At 49.5% G+C, this 21,569-nt stretch overlaps 2 protein-coding genes across 3 annotated transcripts in view; one reads left to right on the top strand and one right to left on the bottom strand.

Moving 5' to 3' along the window:
* Positions 1-10,503, top strand: part of PPFIBP2 (PPFIA binding protein 2) — a 107,539-nt gene extending 97,036 nt beyond the window's left edge. For both annotated transcript variants that reach the window (XM_023743021.1, XM_023743022.1), the window contains exons 17-23: positions 247-358; positions 598-686; positions 1,217-1,339; positions 2,607-2,732; positions 3,427-3,615; positions 4,872-5,048; positions 8,925-10,503. In XM_023743021.1, coding sequence (XP_023598789.1) covers positions 247-358; positions 598-686; positions 1,217-1,339; positions 2,607-2,732; positions 3,427-3,615; positions 4,872-5,048; positions 8,925-8,996 — 888 coding nt within the window. In that variant the 3' untranslated portion in view covers positions 8,997-10,503. The remainder of the gene's footprint in view (positions 1-246; positions 359-597; positions 687-1,216; positions 1,340-2,606; positions 2,733-3,426; positions 3,616-4,871; positions 5,049-8,924) is intronic.
* Positions 10,504-13,180: 2,677 nt separating this feature from the next.
* Positions 13,181-21,278, bottom strand: LOC101340413 (NADH-cytochrome b5 reductase 2). The gene is given in 11 exon segments (XM_012559297.2): positions 13,181-13,394; positions 14,310-14,409; positions 15,562-15,647; positions 16,384-16,467; positions 17,145-17,274; positions 17,576-17,682; positions 20,057-20,129; positions 20,370-20,513; positions 20,515-20,616; positions 20,777-20,843; positions 21,043-21,278. Coding segments are annotated over 11 exon segments (1,302 nt in total). The 3' UTR covers positions 13,181-13,221.
* Positions 21,279-21,569: the final 291 nt, after the last annotated feature.

The following is a 21,569-nucleotide window of genomic DNA, read 5'->3' as shown; positions in this document are numbered from 1 at the left end:
CCCAAACCAATGCACCAGGAGGTGAGTTCCCCCTCCCTCCTGCCCCCCCCCCACACATACATGGGAAGTTGGAATAAAGCGGGACAGAGGAGGTGGAGATTCCCTCTGTAGCTGCAGGTTGACACTCCAGGGCACTGTGCAGAGATCTGCTGTCACACTCTCAGAGTATCTCTACCACGATGGCAGCCTCTGGGCTGAATTGCCTGCCTAAATTTTACATCCAGTTTTCCATCTTGTCAATTTCAGGAGCTGGGAATTAAGCACCCTCTACACAGGAAGAAGCTGGTTTTAGCAGTGAAAGCCATCAACACTAAGCAAGAGGAGAAGTCTGCACTGCTAGACCACATTTGGGTGACACGTAAGTATGCATGTATGTGATAGGTGTGCTTCTGGCAGCTCCTAAAGGGAGAAAGAGTTACCTGTTGAATGTGTACCTCAAAGACCGCTGTCTCCTTGTGAAAGGCAGGATTACTGCCTTTTGGGGAATAAAACTGGAACCTCAAAATGATAATTTGCTGCCCTTTTTTTTTTTTTTTTGCCTCCACATTCTCCCAATTGCATGAATCCTGACACACCTGTTTCTTCCTATTTCTGTAGGGTGGCTTGATGATATCGGTCTACCCCAATACAAAGACCAATTTCATGAATCCAGAGTTGATGGACGAATGCTGCAATACTTAACTGTGGTGAGGATTTTTCCTTTAAATATTTCAGTTCTCCCTGTGAGCGCTCAGTCCAGGTGTAACCATGGTTGTCATTTAAGCCTAATGCTACCTCCTTCCTCGTATGCTTAAGATGTTGAAATGGTATCATTTGTTACATAAGAGGTCCCTAATAGTAGAGTGGAACCCCTGGGTAGTGCAAATGGTTAAGCACTCAGCTACTAACTGAAAGGTTGGCAGTGCAGTTCAAATATACCCAGAGGCACCTTGGAAGAAAGGCCTGGTGATCTACTTCCAAAAGATCACAGCCATTGAAAACCCTGTGGAGTGCAGTTCTACTCTGAAACACATGGGGTTGTCATGAGTCAGAATGAACTCAATGGCAACTGGTTAGTAGCAGAGTACAGATTATTGCAGTAAAAGAAGCTGTTGATATGTCCGCATGCAGCTTCCTGCAATGCAGTAGACTTGTCTGTTTGGTCTGAAAAGGGACCTTAGGGGCCTTTTGTCACTCTGGTAACTCTGGTTCATCAACCAAGACTTTCCTCTTCCAGAATGATCTACTCTTCTTAAAAGTCACCAGCCAGCTACATCATCTCAGCATCAAATGTGCCATTCATGTGCTGCATGTCAACAAGTTCAACCCCCACTGTCTACACCGGCGGCCAGCTGATGAGGTGAGGGCAGGGCAGGACCTATTTGGGTAGCCCTGAGCCAGGACACCTGAAACATCATGTGAAATAAAACAAGAATGACATCATCACAGAAATGGCTGCATTCTGGGCCATGGTGCTCGGGATTCTTCCCCTTGCTAGTACTCTTCAGTTCCCTTATTGTGCCCAAAGCACTCCTGTTACCTGTACTTTGTATCCTGGGACAGCCCTAGACCTCCAGGCTCCCACCCTCCTTTGGAGAACTTGGAGGCATAGGGATTTGGGGGTGAACACATGCTATGGACCAGAGGGCAGAAGCAGCAAGTCTTTTGAAGGCATCATAATGAATAAAGGAGATGGTGCAAAGGAAGTGGAAGAGAAAAGACAAAATAGAAAGATGGGTGTCAAAGTAGGCAGAGGAGAAGAGACGAGCTAGAGAGGAAGGAGGGAAAAGGAGACCATAAAGAACTAGACATTTCAGAATAGATTTTCCTATTGGTAGAAACAAAAGTAACTGATCTCCAGTCCCAGGTACATAGGAGATCCATGAGCGGGTTTTGCTGGAGAAGAAGTACTGTAGGTCAACACAGCAACCAAAATCCTGGCAAAGTCCCTGATAATGTTCCCTGAGTCTAGGAGTTCCTTGTGGGCCTTGAAGCTGAAGAGTTGTCAGCCACACTCTGTCGCCTCGGTTTTGGGAGCTAAGTCTAACCTTTCTGTAAGATTAATTCAGCTTCCTGAAGGATTAAAAACTCCCTACCTCTGCCCTCCATCTCGTATTTCTTTCCTATTCACCAAATATGTTTTGAATGCCTTATATATCAGATACAGTGCTGGGCGTTTTGAAGACCAAGACGCCACTTGAGGGCACTTAGGTGTAAGTATTTTAATCTGTGCTCCCCTAAATTGTTCTGCCGCACCAGGGAGATCTTATGTCTATAAAACACTCAGCTCAGAATTGACAAGTCATTTTCAAAGTTCTGTTGAATCACGGAATGATTATAAGACTTTGTATATTAGTCCCAAAGTTAACCTGAGAATTAGGGAGTGACAGGATTCTGGAATCAGATTTTTCAGTGTAGAAAATCCTGCAAGTTTCAACAAGAGCTCTGTTTCTTGGAAACTGGGAAGACTCTCAGGCAGATAGTCTTGGCTAGCCTGGGTCACTAGGCCCGAGGGCCCCAGGATCGTTTCTCTATTGGTGAAGTGTCTGGGGCCTGCACTGCCTGAGCTACCCTCATGGGACAGGTTAGGACCTATTAACCTACTTTCTTCACTCTCCTTCTCACAGAGTAACCTTTCTCCTTCAGAAGTTGTGCAATGGTCCAATCACAGAGTGATGGAGTGGTTGCGATCTGTGGACCTGGCAGAGTATGCGCCCAACCTTCGAGGAAGTGGCGTCCATGGAGGTCTCATTGTGAGTGACTCTTTGGACTAGCTCACCTGCCCACACCTGGGGCCAACTGGAGTATTCAGAAACTTATTTCTTAAGGGCCAGACATAAATCCTAGTAAAAGATAATTAATATTTCATCTGAAGTCCTTGCATAAATTAAAGTCTCAAAGAATCTTGATAATTTTGCAACTGAGGATTAACATACCTCATGGAAACAAGATGGCCTCTGGAAGGCCTTCCCTAGCAACAGACCCAGAGGTATTCTAGGTCAGTGGGGTTGCATGAGGATCAACCCTTAACAAAGCAACTCCACCTGTCTCTAAAGGAACACAATGGCAGGGGTTGTGGAAGTAAGGGGGAGGCCATCAAAATGTAACTTCAAGCCTGTGATGATAAGCTCCTCACCACTCCCATCTGTTGAATGGCAAAGCCAGAGGGGAAATGAGGAGGTGGCTTGGATCTCATCTGGAGCAGAGTCTGGGAGACAGCCTAATGGAAGAGGTCATAGTTCTCTGCTGGTCTGTGAAAATGAGGTAGTCAGTGCAAGTGTCTCCTCAGAGCCAGGCCTCGTGTCAGGTGGAACTCAGAATGAGTGGATGAGCCTTAGCCCCTGCCCTGGAGGTACCCACAGGCCCATGGGGGCTGATTCTCAGCATCACCCACCTGGAGCCATCTGTGGTCTCCACTGGGTAACTTTGTCTGTGGTTTCTTCTTAGATCCTGGAGCCACGCTTCACTGGGGACACACTGGCTATGCTCCTCAATATCCCACCACAAAAGACGCTCCTCAGACGCCACCTAACCACTAAATTCTATGCCCTGATTGGTCCTGAGGCTGAACAGGAAAAGCGAGAGAAAATGGCCTTACCAGCCTATACAGCCTTGACCACCACAGCCAAAGTCCGGGTGAGTTCCAGACCGTTTCGGGGGCAGGACCCAGGGCCTGCCTCTGGTCCTCATGTTGTTCAGCGGCTGGCCCTTGCCTGGAGCCAAGCCACGGTGTGCAGCCTGGACGAGGAGGCTGTTTTGGCTCTGCTGTGGGTGTCTGGCCACACTGTCTGTTATTCTTCGCCAAGCAAGTTTTCTGCCAGTCTTGAGTCTAGGGGAGAAAATGCAGATTTCTTTACACAGAAATGATGTACAGGAAGCTCACGTAGATGCTGATCGGTTCAGAAACTGCATCTGTTCTCAAGCAGCTGGGAGCACATGTGGTACCCCAGTGCTGCTGTCACTCATCTTGCAAAGCAGATGAGTCCCCAAGTCAGGGTTCCTTTGAGTCAGGCCCATTGGTGTGCCACAGTGCCATAGGGTCTTGGTCAAAGCTGTCCTGCTCACACAGGGAGTGTTTCTATCGGCAGCAGGCCCATTTCTCTTGTGCTGAGTTGGCCAGCATTGAGAGGTTCTGAGGTTATCCCAGCACCAGTACCACTCAGCGGGGCTCTGTGAATCTCACAAAGCCTGAGCCACACTGTCTTTAGACCACATCCTTCCCAGACTACAGGTTCACAGCCTGGCCTCTCTCAGGACCTCTGATGTGACCTGCAGCCCTCAGAGCCATAGCCCTGCTTACAGAATCTCTGGAGGCCAGGTTGGCCCCGTCCCCAGCAGTACTTTGATGCCTCAGGTCCAGCTAAAACTCATACAAAGACCTCCTTCCCCAAAGAGCAAGACAGGAAGTGTGATGTGGGTGGAGGGTGGGAGGAGACAATCAGAAACAGCGCTGGCCAAGCTAGGACTGTCCAGTGTGGCTTCCCAGGCACTGGGTACTGTCAGGGGAAGGGAGGTGCTCCCTCATGTGGTGCGGTCAGCTGTGCTGAGGCAAGTCCTCTGGGCTCAGCCTCTAGCTTAGACTGCTGCATCCTCTGGGAACACCCAGGCTGTCTGAGGCAATAAGAAAATCACTGGTAGGGCAGCAGGGCTTGAGTTTTAGACACAGGACTTTGGAGGAGCTGCAATTCTTGTTCAAGATTAGTTATTTGTTGGCCTCTCCCCAGATTACAGTGGGAATTGCTTATAGGGAGCTCTCTTTTGTTAAGATTTTTTCTAGAAGCAGTTTGCTTTATTCCTTTCCTCATGGGCCTACTCTTAAATGTACTGTCAGCCATATTTGCATACTGGCTTGATTATCTCCTTCTCATAATCTTGTGTTTTCTGCATTTTAGCCAAGGAAACTAGGATTTTCACATTTTGGAAACATAAGAAAAAAGAAATTTGATGAATCGACGGACTACATTTGCCCGATGGAGCCCAGTGATGGTGCTGGTGATGGCCACAGTGTCTACAGTGGCTACCGGTGCCTTGGCCCTCTTGATGCCCCTGAACTAGATGGGCTGGACCAGGTGGGACAGATTAGCTGATGCCCTTGTCACCTGCTTTCTCTGTGCACCTGACAGCTTGCAGTAATGCCACGTGTGTCACAGTATAACTGCACCCTCACCCCCTGCATATGTGCATGACTTGCACAGAACATTCCAGCAATTGTGTACCCTTGGACCATTCCTGAGAGTGACCAGGGTATGGAGTTGCATCTTTGCTAAGGGGCCAGGCTTTGGGGACTTTTGCCAAAGGTGAACTCAGAAGGAAAGACACCTAAAGATGCTTTTACATTTTAAATAATTCTTAATGTCCATCTTCAGCACTAGTGGAAGTTCATCAACTTGGACATAGGTCCAAAGACCATGGACAATCCCAAGAGGCTCAGCTCTCAGGCACCTTCCCTATGCTTCAGCTGAGGGAAAATCTCAAGTGCCTTAGGCCTGTGTTCCACAGAGTCTTAGCTGAGATAAAGAGACAAGCAGCAGGGATTTTTGCCATAACGACAGTGTAATTGCATTGTGCCTTAATACAGAGGTGGCCACATCTTTCTGATAATAAAAATAATATTTATGTAGAAAGCAAACACTGCAGCATATCCTTAATCTTGTTGGGGGGAGAGCTGAACACAGCTAGAGATGGAGTCCTACTCATTGTACTGAGCCTGGTCCCCAGCCAGGTACACACTGAGCATTTGCCCCATGAGTCGTGGACAAAGGGGATGAAGCAAGGAAGGGCCTCCATATCCCTTAGACATGCTGCTTTGTGCTCCTCTGCTTCACAGAGGGAACCTTGCGGCTCACACACATCCTGATTGTAAATCATATCTGTCATGCAGACCCCAGAGTTGGTTTCCACTTCAGTATCATGAGCCACCTAGTGAAGGCGATGGTGGGGAGGCAAGAAGGATGGGCTTGCTGGAAAGGCCCTGTGTTGTTTTGTGCATTTTGCCACCTTTTCTATTAGAGAGCTGGTGGAGCCCACAGCCACATAGGGGCTGGTCTGTGTTGGGAGAGGTGGAACAGACCTGTGCTGCTGACCTAGAGCTGACTGATAAAGGTTCCTCCAGATAGCTCCTGTCTGGCCCAGGACTGAGGGACGGACACACGTTGCTAGTCTGGGCTCCCGGTCATGGGTCTCCAGTTTACCCCAGGGAAGCTTTTGGATCCACTGGGCCCCAGGCCATATCTGCAGAAGAATAAGAGCAGTGCCATAACTAATGGCTGGGACAGGGCCTGATGATACACTGTGGATACTCCCATTCTGTCCTAAGTGGAGGTAACACTAGGATTTGCTTCTCAATCACAGGTAGGCTCAGGCATGGTAGAGGCACAGCCTCCCATGAAGTCCAGCCAGCAAGAGATGTGGGCACATGCTCACCAGCTGGCATGGCTGGTGTTTGGTCGTGGTACCCAGGATTGCTGAGTGACAGGTGCTCTTCAAGTCTGATACCTGGCCATGGCAGTTGTAGAGCCACAGTCAGGGCAGGCTTTGTCCTTTGTTTTCTACTGTGCCCTTGTGGGAGGATCACTGCATGTGCCTGTTTTCAAGCCCTGCATGGAATTGTTTGGCTACTAATTCTCTGTGCAGCCTCAAACAAGGCCTATTCCCTGTGTGGGCCCAATTGTCCCACCTGTGAAATCAGGGGTTGCACTTGATGTCCTCAGAGGATGCTTCCAAATCTACAATGTCTACTCAGGTTTAGGGAAGAAGGAGCAAACCAGCATTACCTGAGGAGGAGGTGGGGTCGGGTGGTAGGGGGTAGAGGGTAGGAGACTCCTTGGGAGTGAAGGTACTCCATTAGCATCTCCCTGCGGGTGCCCACCTATACTTGGGCATCCGTGTCTGGGTCCACTCATGCTGGGATCATCACTCCATTCAGCATCCTGGAGGCCTTCATCCCTGCTGCACTCTGCTCCAGGAAACAGCTGGAACACTGGACCTGTGCAGAAGGGCTGCTTCTGAAGGACCTTCCTGTGCCCCCAAGTGCCTGGGTGGGCCTCTGGGAGAGAGTGCACATGGCTATGTGGGACACTGGAAGCTCTGCCTTTCCCCAAGGACAGAAGCAGCATGTGCTTCACCTATCTGTCACTCCTCTGGCCTGATCCACTCCTCGGCTCTCCCCTGGGAAGGCATGCCCTGGAGAAGCCAGGCCTGAGCAGGACAGGACTTGTATGTCTTCTCTGCAAATCACAAGCTGAGCCTGTGTGTGCTGACCAGGCTGCTGCCCATTTTACAGATGGCACCTTCGGAAGGCACCGTGACGCAGATAGGGCTGCTCTCCCAAGACATTCACCGCCTCACGGTAGGACTCCAAATCTCCACAGTAGGACAGGTGCCAAGGAGGGCCAGGGAGTTTGGTGTGGTGGTGCACAAGGCCTGGAGCATTCCCACCCCTACTACAGAGCCTGGGTCATCAGCGCCTCCGCTGGGAGAGAGAACGAAGGACGGTGCTGGCACTTGGGGCCTGAGCCTGAGCCTGCCCTTGAGGGAGAAAGGAGCCCAAAGGCCTTCTCCATAGGCCTGCTGCTGGGCCTTGAGCCACTAAGAGCTTTGAGAAGTGTCATCAGCCTTTAGCAGAGGCCAGCTAAAGAGTACTACGTCTCATCTCTTCCCAGTCTAGGAACTGGTGTAGAAATCAAGATGCTCAGCAGCTCTGGGTCAGCTGCCTAGTCAGCCCAAAGCCCAGGCCTCATCTCTGGCCGTAGGGACATGGTTCTTCCTTCTCTGCCCATGAGATGTGTGCGTTGCCTCTGACTTGGCGGATATCACAAGATGTGAGTGTCCAGTGAGCAGAAACCATATCGTAGGGAGGCAGCTTGGTCTCATGGGAAGGGAAGCATCTCTGGATCTGGAGTTAGACAAACCTGGTTCAAATTCCTGCTCTGCCTCTTACTAGCTCTGGGACTGTGGGCAAATCATTCTCTCTCTCAGCCTCAGCTTACTTATCTGTAGAGCAGGGCTCATAATAATCTCCTTACAAGGCATGTATGCAGACTAGAGTCAGCAGTAAAAAGCTAGCCCCAGAGCAGAGATTCAGGTTTTTGAGGTTCCACAACTCCCAGGGCCCTTTGGCTTCTGGATAGTCCCATTACTGAGCCCACTGGCTGTAGTGCACATCCACGTTGCCTCCCCTGTCCTTGTACTTTGCTTGCTGATCAGCCGAGGCACATTAAGAAGGTTGTGTCCCTGAGTAGTGCAAATGGTTGATATACTTGTCTACTAACCGAGAAGTTGGAGATTCGAGTCTACCCAGAAGCATCTCAGAAGAAAGGCCTGGTGAACTACTTCTGAAAAATCAGCCTTTGAAAACCCTATGAAGCACAGTTCTACTCTGACATACGTGGGGTCACCATGGTTGGAATTGACTCAATGGCACTGGATGGATCCAATGGCAAGTAGGAGGGGCCCCTGAATCCAAGTGGCATCACTTGTATTACTTTTTTTCTTGGCTCACACATTGAAATGAATCTGCCCACCCTTGCACTTAGCACCTCCAATAGGACCTCAAAACAACTTACCTCTAAAAAAAAAAAAAGACCTGTTGCCGTCGAGTCAATTCCGACTCATAGCGACCCTATAGGACAAAACAGAACTGCCCCACAGGGTTTTCAAGGAGCGCCTGGTGGATTCGAACTGCTGACCTTTTGGTTAGCAGCCGAACTCTTAACTACTACATCACCAGGGTTTCCAACTTACCCCTAAGGTATGAACAATTTATTGTTGTCTTAATAGTGTTGTCTATTCTGACCCAATACTCAGACTCCCTGGACACCATGAACTTGCAGGGCACCAGTGTCAAACGTGGACCAAACCCAGTGTTCCTCTGCTTCCCATGGAGGCCACAGGGCAGCCCTGACCAAAAACCCTGTTAAACTGCCCCTTCGGCCGTGTCCTTTCAGACTCTGCTGAGCCAGGACCAGCTGCTGAACGACTCTCGCCTGGCTGCTCCAGGCTCTGATAACTGGAGATGACTTCCTTCATGGCCGAGAGCCCAGAGAGGCACGTGTGGGGACCCTGAGTCTTTGCTTCAATGAGGAGCTGGCACACAGCCATCTGTGGAGCCCAGAATGGGCTGGGGCTGGTGGGGGCATCTCAGACACACGTGCTAACAGGAGCAGAGATGTGAAACAGATGTCCCAGAGATGGCCTCAGTGTCCCTATGTGTTTTCAGCCCTGCTGTGCGCTTCACCGCAGCTTTTCTACCTGTTCTATTTTTATATGTAGACTGCAGACCACTTTTGCAGGAGGGCACTGAGGTCTTCGCATACAGACTCAATGGCTCATGCTGTTCCTGGTGACAGCTGAGAGGCTTTTATACCAGAAGGGAGGGGCTGTTGGTTCATAAAAGCTCTGCTGGGAAAAAAAAAAATGTTCTCAATCATCTGTTGTGACCAAGCTCAGCAAAATGGTAACAGGGTGCCCCCTACTGGGCTGCTTTGAAGGCACGTGCAAGTATTTTCATTCACTTGAATCGGGCAGGGTGAGGGGATTTAGAGTGGCGGGTGAGAGCAGAAAAGGAGCCATAAGACTCCTTTCCTACTGCCCCGTCTGCCTTCAATCTACCCTCATCTGCAGTGGGCATCTGCTGATTCCTAGGTGTTGCTGGGCCTCACAGCGTTCTAGCAAAGGAGTCCCTAATACACACAGACACAGGCCCTCTCCCTCTTCCCAAGCTCACCAGCGCACACTCAGAATCTCTGTCCTACCATTGCCTCTCATCATCCTCAGGTGTAACTGATTAAACATCTTCCCCCTCATTGGAGGGCCCCTGCACGCCCCAAACTCAACATGTTTCCACAACAACTCACCATCTTCCCAAACAAGCCTGTTCCCTCTTGTGTCTCCTGTGTCAGTCAGAGGCACCACCATGCTTTGTCATACAGGGTTAAAACTGAGACTACACCCTCAGTTCCTTCCCCAGTGAATCAGTTGCCAAATGCTCTCCAGCTCCCTAAGTGATTCTGCCCCTTCATCTCCCTCCTCCTGTGACTGCTCTAGTTCAGGCCTTATCTCTCAACTCATTATTGACTGCAGCTGGTCTCCTGCTACTTGGTACCTCATCTCTCCAGTTAGTCCTCTCAGGCATGTTCTCTACTCCATCCCCAGGGTGACCTTCCCAAAGCACCATTTTAATCCTGTCACCTTTCTGCTCACAAGTCCTCAGTTATAGAATTACCACAGGATAGAAGTAAAAATTCTGAGCCCAATATCCAAGGTCCTTTATAGTGATTCAGCACACTGGCTGTGTCAGCCTTCATGAACCCACCACTCTCTACCCAAATCCACTGTTCGAGGCATGTGCCCCCTTTCTGCATCATTCCTCACTATGGAATGCGTTTTTTCTAGCCCCCTTCACATGGCCAAATCTCACCTGTCAAGGCCCAGTACAAACACTCTTACAGGAAACCTTTGTTGATGTTTCAGTTGCAGGTCAACTCTATCCCATAATGTTTTGTCCTTTTCAAGACAACAGCACTTCCTAGATCACCTTGAAGTTCTTTATCTGTCTCTTACCGTACCCACCCTCAACACATACTCACTGAGCACCTGCTTGTGCCAGATCCCATAGTCCTGATAGGAGTAAGGCCCAATCCTGGTGCTGAAATTGCTCGGGAAATCCATGCTCCTAGTTCCCCATCTACCCACTTGTTCACAAGTGCATGTTAAGTACTTTCCATGCACCAGGCCTGGGCTCAGGAGGGGCTAGAGATACAGACACGAATGTCAGGGTTTCACCTAAGGGTGCTTAGTTTACTGGGCGGGGGGTGGGGAGGGTGGGGCAGGAGGCACAGACATATTTAAAACAAGTGTGCTAAAATGTTCCGGGTGCTCCAATAGAAGTCTTGAGGCCTGAAAGAGCAAGTTGTCAATTTTTTTTACTGGGAACTTGAGGATGGGGACCAAAAAAATCTCCATGTATGCCAGAGGGGAAGGGCATTCCAAGCGGATGGGTTGAAACCTCCAAGCATCCTGGGAAATGCCAGTAGTTTATAAAACTAGAACAGGGTTTCTCAGCTTCCATATTATTGCCATTTTGTGCCAAAGAATTCTTTGTGATGGGGACTGTCTTGTGCATTGTAGGATTTTAGCAGCATTCTTAGTCTCTACTCCCTTAGTCTCATCCTTAGTCTCTACTTAGCGCCCCCCACCCCAAGTTGTGATAACCAAAAATGTTTCCAGCCATTGCCAAATATCCTCAGGGGGCAAAATCACCCATGGCTGAGAATCACTGGACTAGAGAATTGGGTCAGAATGGGAGGCCCAGGGAAGGAAAAATCTGGTGAGTTCGGCAGGAGTCATATCAAGAAAGGCCTTGTAAATTAGGTTGCTGGAATTTATCTTGGAGATATGGAGTGGCCAGGATGCAGACTTGAGTAAAAACAGTGAATAGTTTAAAGCAGGGGACAAGCCTCCTTGAGGACAGGATCTATGTCTTAGTCATCATGCAGTGCCCAGCAAAGTATGTTTCCCTGAGTAGGGGATTCACTGAGCATGCGCTGAACAGATGGGTGGATGAATACTAGCCCCATCCCTCCCCTCCCCTTCTGGGCCCTCTGAGACTATCCCTGTTTGGACACCCTGGGAGCAAGACACAGCTGTACTCAAAAGAGCTCCCTAGAGTGGTATCCATCTCTCTCCCCCTCCTTCTCTCTCTGACACACACACATTGAGTAAACTAATTCAGTGACACCAAGTTTCAGCATTGCTGCTAGTATGCCAGTTTTTGTGAAATGGGAATGACTTGGAATGAAACAGACCCTGGTTTGAAGCCCAGCTCTGCCACCTACTGGCTGAATGACCTGGGGAGACTTACTTAGTCTATGAGCCTCAGTTTCCTCATCTAAACTTGGAGAGCAGAATCCCCAAAGAACCTCTGACTTGTTAAGGGATTATATGCAATAAAGTGCAGAAGCGGCTCTGCCCACTCCCAGGTAACATACCTGATGCTGTCAAGGCAACTCTGACTCATAGGGACCCTGTATGACAGAGCAGAACTGCCCCAAAGGGTTTCCAAGGCTGTAATTTACATGGAAGCAGACTGCCACATCTTTCTCCTATGGAGCGGCTGGTGGGTTTGAACTGCCGACCTTTCAGTTAGCAGCCAAAAGCTTAACCACTGTGCCACCAGGGCTCCTTCTCTAGGTAAAATACTAGAGCAGAAGTGTATCATCCTATCCATGAATAGCAGATGGTGATGGTGGTCACGTGTATCATTTGGGCTTAGCATGATAAAGGATTTAAAGAACAGCTTCAGGAACCTAGTGGCACAGTGGTTAACAGCTTGGCTGGTAACTAAAAGGTTGGTAATTCAAATCTACCAGCCACTCCTTGGAAACCCTGTGGGCCAGTTCTACTTTGTCCTATAGAGTCGCTGACTTAAAATCGACTCGATGGCAGTGAGTTTCTTCAGGAACCTAACTTTGCAAGTTGGGAAGTTCTGTACATAACCACTCTCCACACCCTCTCATGCCAGCCCAGTGCCTAGCATTTAGAGGATGCCAAAAAAAAAAAAAGTTCCCCTCACCTCCATTTGATGTTCAAAGCACAGGGAGTCTAGGAAGGATTCCTGGAGCCCACCTACCCTTGGATTTACTACTGTCTTGGTGTATGTGTTTTTAGTAACTATTCCTATTTCAAGGGTCTCCCACAAGAAATGGAAGAGGGTGCCTCAGCCCTGCTGTAGGTTTGACCTTAAAAAATATAGAACACTCTGGGAAGGGGGGGTTCAACAGAGATTATTGGGAGTTGACTGTGACCCCACTAGGGTTTTTTTCTGGAATTCTGCTCTGGCACATTTGCCAGTTCTGACCCCCATGGATATGCAGAAGCCAACTCACATCAGGATAGGCCAAGGCCTCCTTACTGCCCAGTGGGTCCCCCGCAGAGCCACACCCCATGGGTGAGCCACCAGGTTATTTGCTTTGTACTTAAGTTAATTTCACTAAGCCCCTGAAAAAGAAACTGAAATGGAGCTCCTTCAGGCCTCCCTGAGGAAGGAGTCCTCAGAAGCCACTTTGTCTCCAGCCCTTGAACCCACCTTCTTAGGCCCACACACAAAAGAGAGGGGTACCCGTGTGCATGCCCAAGGGTGCATTAAGAGGCCCTTTTGAAAACATGGCAGTTTAACATGGTGAAACTGAACTCACTTTGCAACAGATAAGAGACCAGGCAAATTTGTTAAAAACATGGGATGTGTTAGTAGGTGAAAATCATGTCGTTGGTATAGCCCAGTTTCTCCAGGTTAGGGTGAGCAGCTGTCTGGATCAGGGCGGGTGGGCCACACACCAGGATGAGTGTGGAACCCCCAGGAGGAGGGAGGTGCTCCTTGATCATGTCAGCAGTAATGAAGCCTGAGCTGTATCTCCAGCCTGAAATTAAGCAGAAGCAGAACAGAGCTGTGGGGTACCAGGTCAAGTCTCTGATGCTCAGGCCCCCTGTCCTCCCTCCTCTAAGGCCAGGCAGAGGGAAGCAAGGCTGCTCTACAATGGCTTAGGAGTCTACACCACTGTTCCCTGCAGAAAACCCGAAAGTAGAGGTCTCAGGCAGCCCTCTGCAGTACTCACCCCAGATCCCAGGCTCACTGCTGGGACTCTGAGGCCCCTGGAAGCACTGGCAAGGATGGAGAACATGACACAGAGGTAGGATGTACCAAGGTGTGGTGTGGGGTTTGTGGAACCACTCAGTTGGGTGGCGCCCTCTGCTGAGCAGTGAGCTGTATGACAAAACTGGTACAGTGTCATGCAGTGTAGGAGAGGTGCTTCTGAAGGGTGTAGTGGACATATGGGGTGCAGTGGGCATGATGGTTGCTGGGTGCTTGTTGGGGCTGCAGTGGCTGTCTGGGACTCAGTATGTGAGGACTGCTGTCTAGGTGAGGTGGGTGGTGAAGAGTGCGGCGGTTGTGAGCAGTGGTGTGAGTGGTGAAGTGGGACAGTGGCCATTCTGCGTACTGTGTGCAGCATGTGTGATGGCTGTGTGGATTACCATGTAGTGTGCAGCAGTGGGTGGGCATACAGTGTGGCCCAGCGGTGCAGTATCCCTGGGCTGCACATTAGTGTACTGCGTGGAGTGCTGCTGGGATAACAGACACCTACACTCAATTGCCTTCATAAGCAGTCATCCCAAATCCTATCTCCCTTAAATTCCTACATTCCCCATGTGGAGGCAGAGCCCAAGGCTTCAGACCCCAAGCCCAGTCCTAAAAAGGAAAAAAAAAAACAAGGTCCAGCCCCTGAGAAGAGTCAAGGGTTGGAGCTGACCCATAGTTAGGGCAAGGGAGAGCATACCAATGGGAGGCCTGTCCAGGGTGTACCACAGCTTGAACTGGTCTGAATGAGTTCTGGCAATTTCTTCAAGCTCCACTCTCACCAAGATATCCTCCTCTGTCTAGAAAAGAAACAACATTAGGAAAGTTCTCCACAGACTTCCTGCTTGTTCCCCATACTAAGCAAATGAATCAGCACACTCCTGCCCAAGATGCCATTCTAGCTTGAGTGCCTGCCAAAGACTTCCAGGGCAAAATGAGAATTCTGCTGCTGCTTCTCTGAATAACCCTCTGTCTTGTGGAGGAGCTGGAAGGTGTAGGTTTCCACAGAGCAGGAGTGACCGCCCTCCATCTGGATGGACCACAGCCTAGCACAGGCCGGGGTGGCTTCACTCAGAGGTCCTGGCCCCAACTCCCACGCCTACACTGAGTGCCAGGTACAGTAAACCCAACTGAACAAGGTTAGTGAAGGTGCAGGATCTTCTGCAGTGAATGTAATGGGCTAAAGAAGCAATATGGCAGAATAGTACTGAAGATATAGGAAGAGAAAAACAAAGTCAAGAGCATTTGAGGAAAAAGGAGCCAAAGCCAGAAGTAACTTGTCATAGACTCAGAGATACTGCACAGAAGACCTGGATCTCACTAAAATGCTTCATGATTCTTGTCCCAATAATTCCACTTCTGTGATCAAGCGTAGGGACAAAATTATTCATCACAGTGTCATTTATAATCGTGAAAACTGAAAACAACCTGAATGCAGAAAGAGATTTAGTAAATGATAGTGTAACTTGATGTAGACTATGGTTAAAATATTTATGAAGAGTTTTAATGAGAAAAAAATGCCTGTGTGGTAATGTTGAATGAAAAAATATATATGTGATTGTAAATATACAGCACGTATACAAAAAAAGACTGGAAAATATGTAAGAAAAATGTATCAGGGATAGACTTACAGGAGATTATTTTCTTCTTTATGTTCTACATTTTCCAAAATTTCTACTGAGGGCATCTATGATTTTATGATCAGAAAAGAAGACATGTATTAAGGAAGACACAGTACTCAGGGTTGGCTGGGTTAACAGAAGAGTTAAAACAAAACACAAAAGCAGGCCTAGACTCAGCTTCTTGGGCTGCCCACTGCCCTTGTATCGCCCACAAAGCACTCCCCAGTCACCATGAGCTCACTCAGTCCGGGAGGAACGAATGCAGAGCCCCTGCTCGGCAAACATTCCATCCTCCTATTGCCAGCTCAAGGCTGACTCAGCAGAACTCACCTGGTTGGCAAAGATGAGGGACATCTTGGTTTTGTCCCGGGGGTTCTTGGTGATGTGGCGTATGAGCTGCAGCATGGGTGTAATCCCTGGAACACAGTGGGCAGGCCAGCTTTCACCCCTCTCTGGTGCCCACAGTCCCTCCCAGAAACAGCTGACATTTTTCTTGGGCCCAATTACACTTTTCCCATTGTAGTCCCCAAAATTCAAAGTGGGAAACAGCCCTGCATTTTGGTTTTGGCTTCTAATACAACAATAAATCCAAAGCCCTTTCTTATTTTAATATGGCAAGATGGAAAGCAAGATGGCTAAGAAATCAGAACGGGGTTTCACTCTCAGCTCACTAACTGTGTGGCTTGGGGTGAATTATTTACCTGTCTGGGTCCTTCTATTTTCTCATTTGTAAAACAGAATTAATGAGGAGTAAATATGATAGTTTTAAAAGTGCCCATTATAGTACCTGGTATATCATAGGTGTTCCTTAAACGTGTTCTTTTCGGTGTTTAGTTCAAGGGAGGGGAGAGTCAGGCTTGAACTGAATCCAGGAGCCCTTGGGGGACCAGGGATGGGATGGTCCTGCCCAGCCTGGCCCCAGAGACTACTCCATGTTCCCCAGCCTAGCCTGAGAGGCTCCCATGGCTCCCCAGCAGCCGCCATGTTGGCTGAGGGGGCATGGCACACAGGGTCAGTTCCATGGCCTGTTATTGATCATGAGATGACTTCTACCCACAATAGCCAGGGGAAAAATCTCTAGATCAAAGGACTCCAAAGTCAGAAAGGTCTCAGGGATCACCCTGCGGATGAAGCCCTCCAGATGCCTCTTACCTGTGCCGCCAGCAATCATTCCCAGGTGATGGACCAATTTTTTTTCAGGGTCACTTGTTTTGTCTGGTCTGACTGCAAGATTCCCTGGAAACACAGAGGATGCTTCTGACTTCTGAAGCCCTTGCCTGAGAGCCTGCAAAAGATCACTGCCTTTCCTGGGGGGCTTCTGGAGTCAAGTCCACCAAAAGGATTGGCTGTACTCTTTTAAGGCAGACAAACAGGTCAGGGTTGCCTCCTCAGCCAGCCCCAATGCACCAGTGCACAAAGTGGGAACAAAGCTGGGTCTCCTCAGGGAATTGCTAGACCTTTTCTTATAGGGAAAGAGAAAGGCAACCTAAAGTTAACATGAGCCCCACAGAGCACTCTTACACATCTGCGGCAGTGAGTAAATGCATGAACATGTGAATAAATGCATGAGTGTAGAATCCATCCATCTATCCATTCCCTCATCTATCCATCCATCTCTCCATTTTCCAGTACTGGTAGGTGCCTTTTATGTATTAGGCATTGTGCTAGGCATACAGTGATGAGAAAACACCAAATAATTCCCCTGATTTAATGAAGCTTACAATCTCATAAAGTGAATGTGTGAATAAATGATAGGTGTGATTGTAAATGAATTTGTCTGTGAATGAATGAATATATGAAGACTTTAAGGACAAGCCTATGTGACTCAAATCTAAAAAGTTTTCTAGATCAATGGAACTATCCCAGGAATCTTCTCCCATCCAGATGTAGGCCAAGTGTGAGCCCCCCAATACCTAGACCGTGGTAGAACAGGTGCCCAGTTGGCCCTCGAAAAAGAATAGTATCTCCTATCTTCATGTTCTCCAAGTATTGAGTCATCTTCCCCCCTTCAGGATACTTGGGGTGTACATTTTTGAAGTAGATCTGAAAGACAAGGCCATATGGTTTTCATACCCCCAAGAGTGAGGCCACAGCCACATACAACTTGAAAATGCATTTGCCACTGGAAATTAGAAAGTCCTCTTCTCTCACAGTTGTGGCAAGCAATCCCTGAAGACACTACGAGGCTAACTGCAGCTCCACTGTTAAATGACACTGCTGGAAAACCCAGTCCAGGGAATGTGTCTCTCAGAAAAGAGGCACTGCCCCTCCACTCTACTACCCCTTGGCCCTCAACAGGCTACATGAGCTTGAGGCAGCTGGGACACTGGTGACCATCATTTACCTTTATAATTAAGTCCACAAAACCTTGGTCATCATCACTGGACACAGGAGTATAAGCTCTGATCACCAAATCATCATCAATTTTGGCCAAGAGATGGACATAGTTACCTACAGAAAAGGTATCAAATGTAAGTCCGAACATGGCCAGCCTAAAGAGGACACAGAAATCCCACAGTACTGAACTTCAGTGAGGTGGGCACACAGGGTAGTAGGAATGCATGGTGGAGTTGGGGAGATAAGCAGAGAAGGAGCCCAAATTCAGGATGCCTGGGTTCTAGGCCTGGCCTTGTTACTCAGTGTACTATCCTGGGCAAGTCACTTCACCTCTGTGGGTCTTAGTCTCTTCATCTGTAAAATAAAGATAGACCCACTTGCTTCAATCATAGTGTAGTTGTGTGCTTCTGGTACAGGAAGCCTACTGTCAATGTGTGCTTATTGTGTCAAACTGCTTCGTGGAACAGGAAGAGCTGGAAGGTAAGTATTAAAAATTACAGAAAAGAATGTTTCCTTATTAAAGCAAAATATGTTGCCTTAACAAACTCATTTCTTAAACTGGATGTTATCACTGTGGTCTGTGAATAAATCACAGATACCTCGTCTGTATCCTAGTGCCTGGTACACAGTAGGCTTGGGCTCAGAAATACTGCAGGGCCACCACATTTGGACACACATGGACTAGGAGTTCTAGCAATAGCTTTGTGTCTTCCTGGCCCATGACACTGTTGAAGGGCAGCAGTGAAGTTCTGAATCATGTAATTCTGGCTCTCCAGGGTAGAAGTGACTGGTCCAGGTGTAACCAGCGACCTATGACTCATGACTAGTACATCCTAGTGTCAAATGATGGGCTGGGATTCCCAGATTTCTGTTGGATCTGAACTGAGAGACTTAAGTGACTAAGGTAATTAGTAGCAAGGGCAGGAGCTGCAGTCAAGAGATGCTAAGAGCTAGAGGCAAGAGAAAGCTCCTTGCTAGAGTTTCCGAAGGAGTGGAAACTATAAGCCCAGTAAATTGACAGACGAAGATACAGCAGACATGCAGAAAGAAAAGACATCTAAGGAGAGACAAAGAAAGAAGAAAGGGAACAGGAGGGAGGGAAGGGCGAAGGGGAGGGGGTGTAGAAGTGCAGGTTCTTCAGGTTGTTAGGACCACAAGATGAAGTCTTTGGGGAGGTCCTGAAGCCTGAGGCACAAATACTCTGAGTTTAGAAAAGATAGGCTCAATGACTCTGGCCATGTCCTAGCTAGCCAGGAGGGATACCCAGGAATAAATGCCTGAGGCATCTTCCCTCGGAATCTGAAACTGGAAGCCTGGAAAGGCTCTTTTGGATGCAGCCAACCTGGCCTGGCCTGGCTGCGTCCCCAGAGAAAATGGACTGCCCGGCTGGGCCCTCAGGCCCCATGTCTGAGCCCTTGGCAGACTCCCAGAAGCTTCTAAATTACCTTATCCCACTAACTTTGCACTACCTACACCAGGACTGAGGAGAGAATGAGCCAAGGCAGGTTCCAAGAAATTCTGTTTCTCAAGAGTTTTTCACTGTTTTAGGCCTCTTGCCAACAGGACTGGCCCCACAGGCCAGGCAGAGGACTGGAAGGTAGCCTGACACTGAGCTCTCATGGATGCAGAGGCAGAAAGGAAGCAGCAAGGAGGCTCAGGAACCCAGCTGGTGGCCTAGTGTGTAATTTCATCACCTGATATAGGGGAGGTCAAGGTTTTATCCTGTGCACACAGGGCAAGCAGGCCGTGGATTAGGATCTCTACCAGGCAGGCAAGTCACACTAGCAGCTTGTACAAATCTTCTCCGGACCCCCCGGCCCTGGGCCTAGCCGAGGTTTTCTACCTCACAAACAGCCATCTGGTGGTGCTACAAACTAGAAATGGGGTAACTCTGAACTCTATAACATTGCTAGGGTTGGTTTCCACAATGGGTCCCCTCCTTATATGGGTCTAAGGTCCCTGCAGAGAAACCACATTGTGGATAGGGGAAGAGGCACCTGCTTTTTAGCCTCTAGAACTGCAAGAAAATAAATTTCTGTTCTTTAAAGCCACACACGTGGTATTTGTTAAAGCAGCACTAAGAAACTAAGACAGCTACTATGTGCACAGCACTTTTCAGTTTCTAAATTTTCACATCCATCAATCACTTTCCCCTCACAACAATCCAAGGGCCTGGGAAACTGTATTTCATAGACTGCGGCTCAGAGAGGTTGAGAGACTTCCTTAAGGTCACCCAGCAAGGAGCCTGGGATGAGATCTTTGATCTTCTGACTCTATGGTCACTGAGGTATCACTTTTGTGTGGGGCCAAACTGAACAATGAGAAAAGGGAATGTACTACCCCAAGCCCATCTTCCCACCCACTGAGCTCATATGGCTCCGGAAGTGTATCATGGGCAACCTCCACACCTCAGTTTTCTTTCTGCTAGGAGCAGAGTGCCTAGCCCTGCAAGGGCCCAGTCCTGGTGATGACACCAAATCCTACTCACCTACAGGGAGCCCTAAGACATGGTCCATTGAGGGCAGTCCAAAGCGAAACCTCCGGGTATTATGGCTGATTTGCTAATAAAACAGAAAAACACAGAGGCAGGCTCTGTCAGCTTTCTAGAAGCCTTGCTGGGCAGCTCAAATGTCTAGGAAAGGAGCTTCATTTATTGCTACCCCAGCACATACACAAAAGGGTAGTGGGGAGCAAACCTGAGGCCATGAAATGTCTGTCTAACTGCCCTGCCTTCCCAGCCAGCACATTCCCCATGATTCTTGTCCCCCACTGACAGAGGACAGGGTGGGCCAACCCATTACCTCTTTCTCAATCAAGGGCAGAGGGTACTTGGTTTCAGGGTCCTGTAAGGTGATAAGCTTTCTTCTTGAGTTCTTGTTCTTCAGGGCCAACATGAGCACCGTCAGTCCAATGACAGTGATGGCGAGGAGCAGGGATGGGTCCTGACCAGACACAATGTGAGCAGAGCAGCTCAGGTCTTGCCCACTCTTCAGCAAGGGCAGCTCTCAGGTGTAGTGCACCCTCCCGACACCAAAGGAATAGAAGGAGCTAAACTATGCCTGAAAGAAACTAGGCAGAAGTAAAAGTACTAAAACAGAAGGCAAGTGAGCCTGTGGTGGACCAGGGTCAGGCCCCCTGGACCAGGCCAGGCAGATGGTGATGAAGATCACCAGGCCTCCTTCAGCCTGCCTGCCTTCATCTGAGCTACATCGAAGAGAATATCCTCCTTGAAGTAGAAGGGGTGAGGGCCAGTTTTTGCTCCTACATCACTTCTTCTAAATAGACGATTTAGAATGTAGACCTAATTCCCTCCGAGGGCAGAACTGGGGAGAAGGGCTGTGGGATGGACGCCCCATCCTCCCAAGGTACTGGAAGTTCCGCCCAGCCCTGTCCTCACGCCGGGAGGTCCTGATTCCCCGCCCCCTACATCACGCCTTCTCCAAATCCGCTCCTCGCCTAGCCTGGCGTGCCCACCTGCCCTCCCTGGGTCCAGCCCCGGCCCGCGCTGGCCTCTCCCGGCCCTCGTCTCCCCTCTGGCCCCCGTCCCTGCTCCCCGGCTGGTCGAACTTTCCCCAGCTCCAGGAGGCCCTGTCGGACTTTCGCCTGCTCCAGCCCGCCTCCGCGCGGCCCCCCGGCTTGTCCTCCTCCCTCTGGCCTTTCTGACCCGGCGCGGCTCCCGCCGAACCCACCCGGAATGAGACGCCGAACATGCCGTCGAGCTGAGTCTGGCTGAGGAGGCCGGTGCGCGTCTCCCCAGCTGGCCCGCCGACTCGTGGGCGCCGCCCTGCAGCTCCGCCTGGCGGTCAGGAGAGCCTCGCACACAAAGGCTCCGGCCGGACGAAGATGGCGAGAGGCAAGACCCCGGCAGCGGGACCCTCAGAAGCCGGATACCCGGCAGCAGCACGACCGGCAGCGCGTCTCCAACTCTGCGGCTGACGCAACTCCCTGAGTTGGGCCGACTAGCAGTGTTCTTTTTCCGGTGAGTCTGACCCTCGTTCAGC

This window comes from Trichechus manatus, unplaced genomic scaffold, assembly GCF_000243295.1.
Source record: "Trichechus manatus latirostris isolate Lorelei unplaced genomic scaffold, TriManLat1.0 scaffold00232, whole genome shotgun sequence".
NCBI classification, from domain to species: domain Eukaryota; kingdom Metazoa; phylum Chordata; class Mammalia; order Sirenia; family Trichechidae; genus Trichechus; species Trichechus manatus.
Note: the sequence above shows the minus strand (reverse complement) of the source record. Positions and strands in the feature narration are given on the sequence as shown.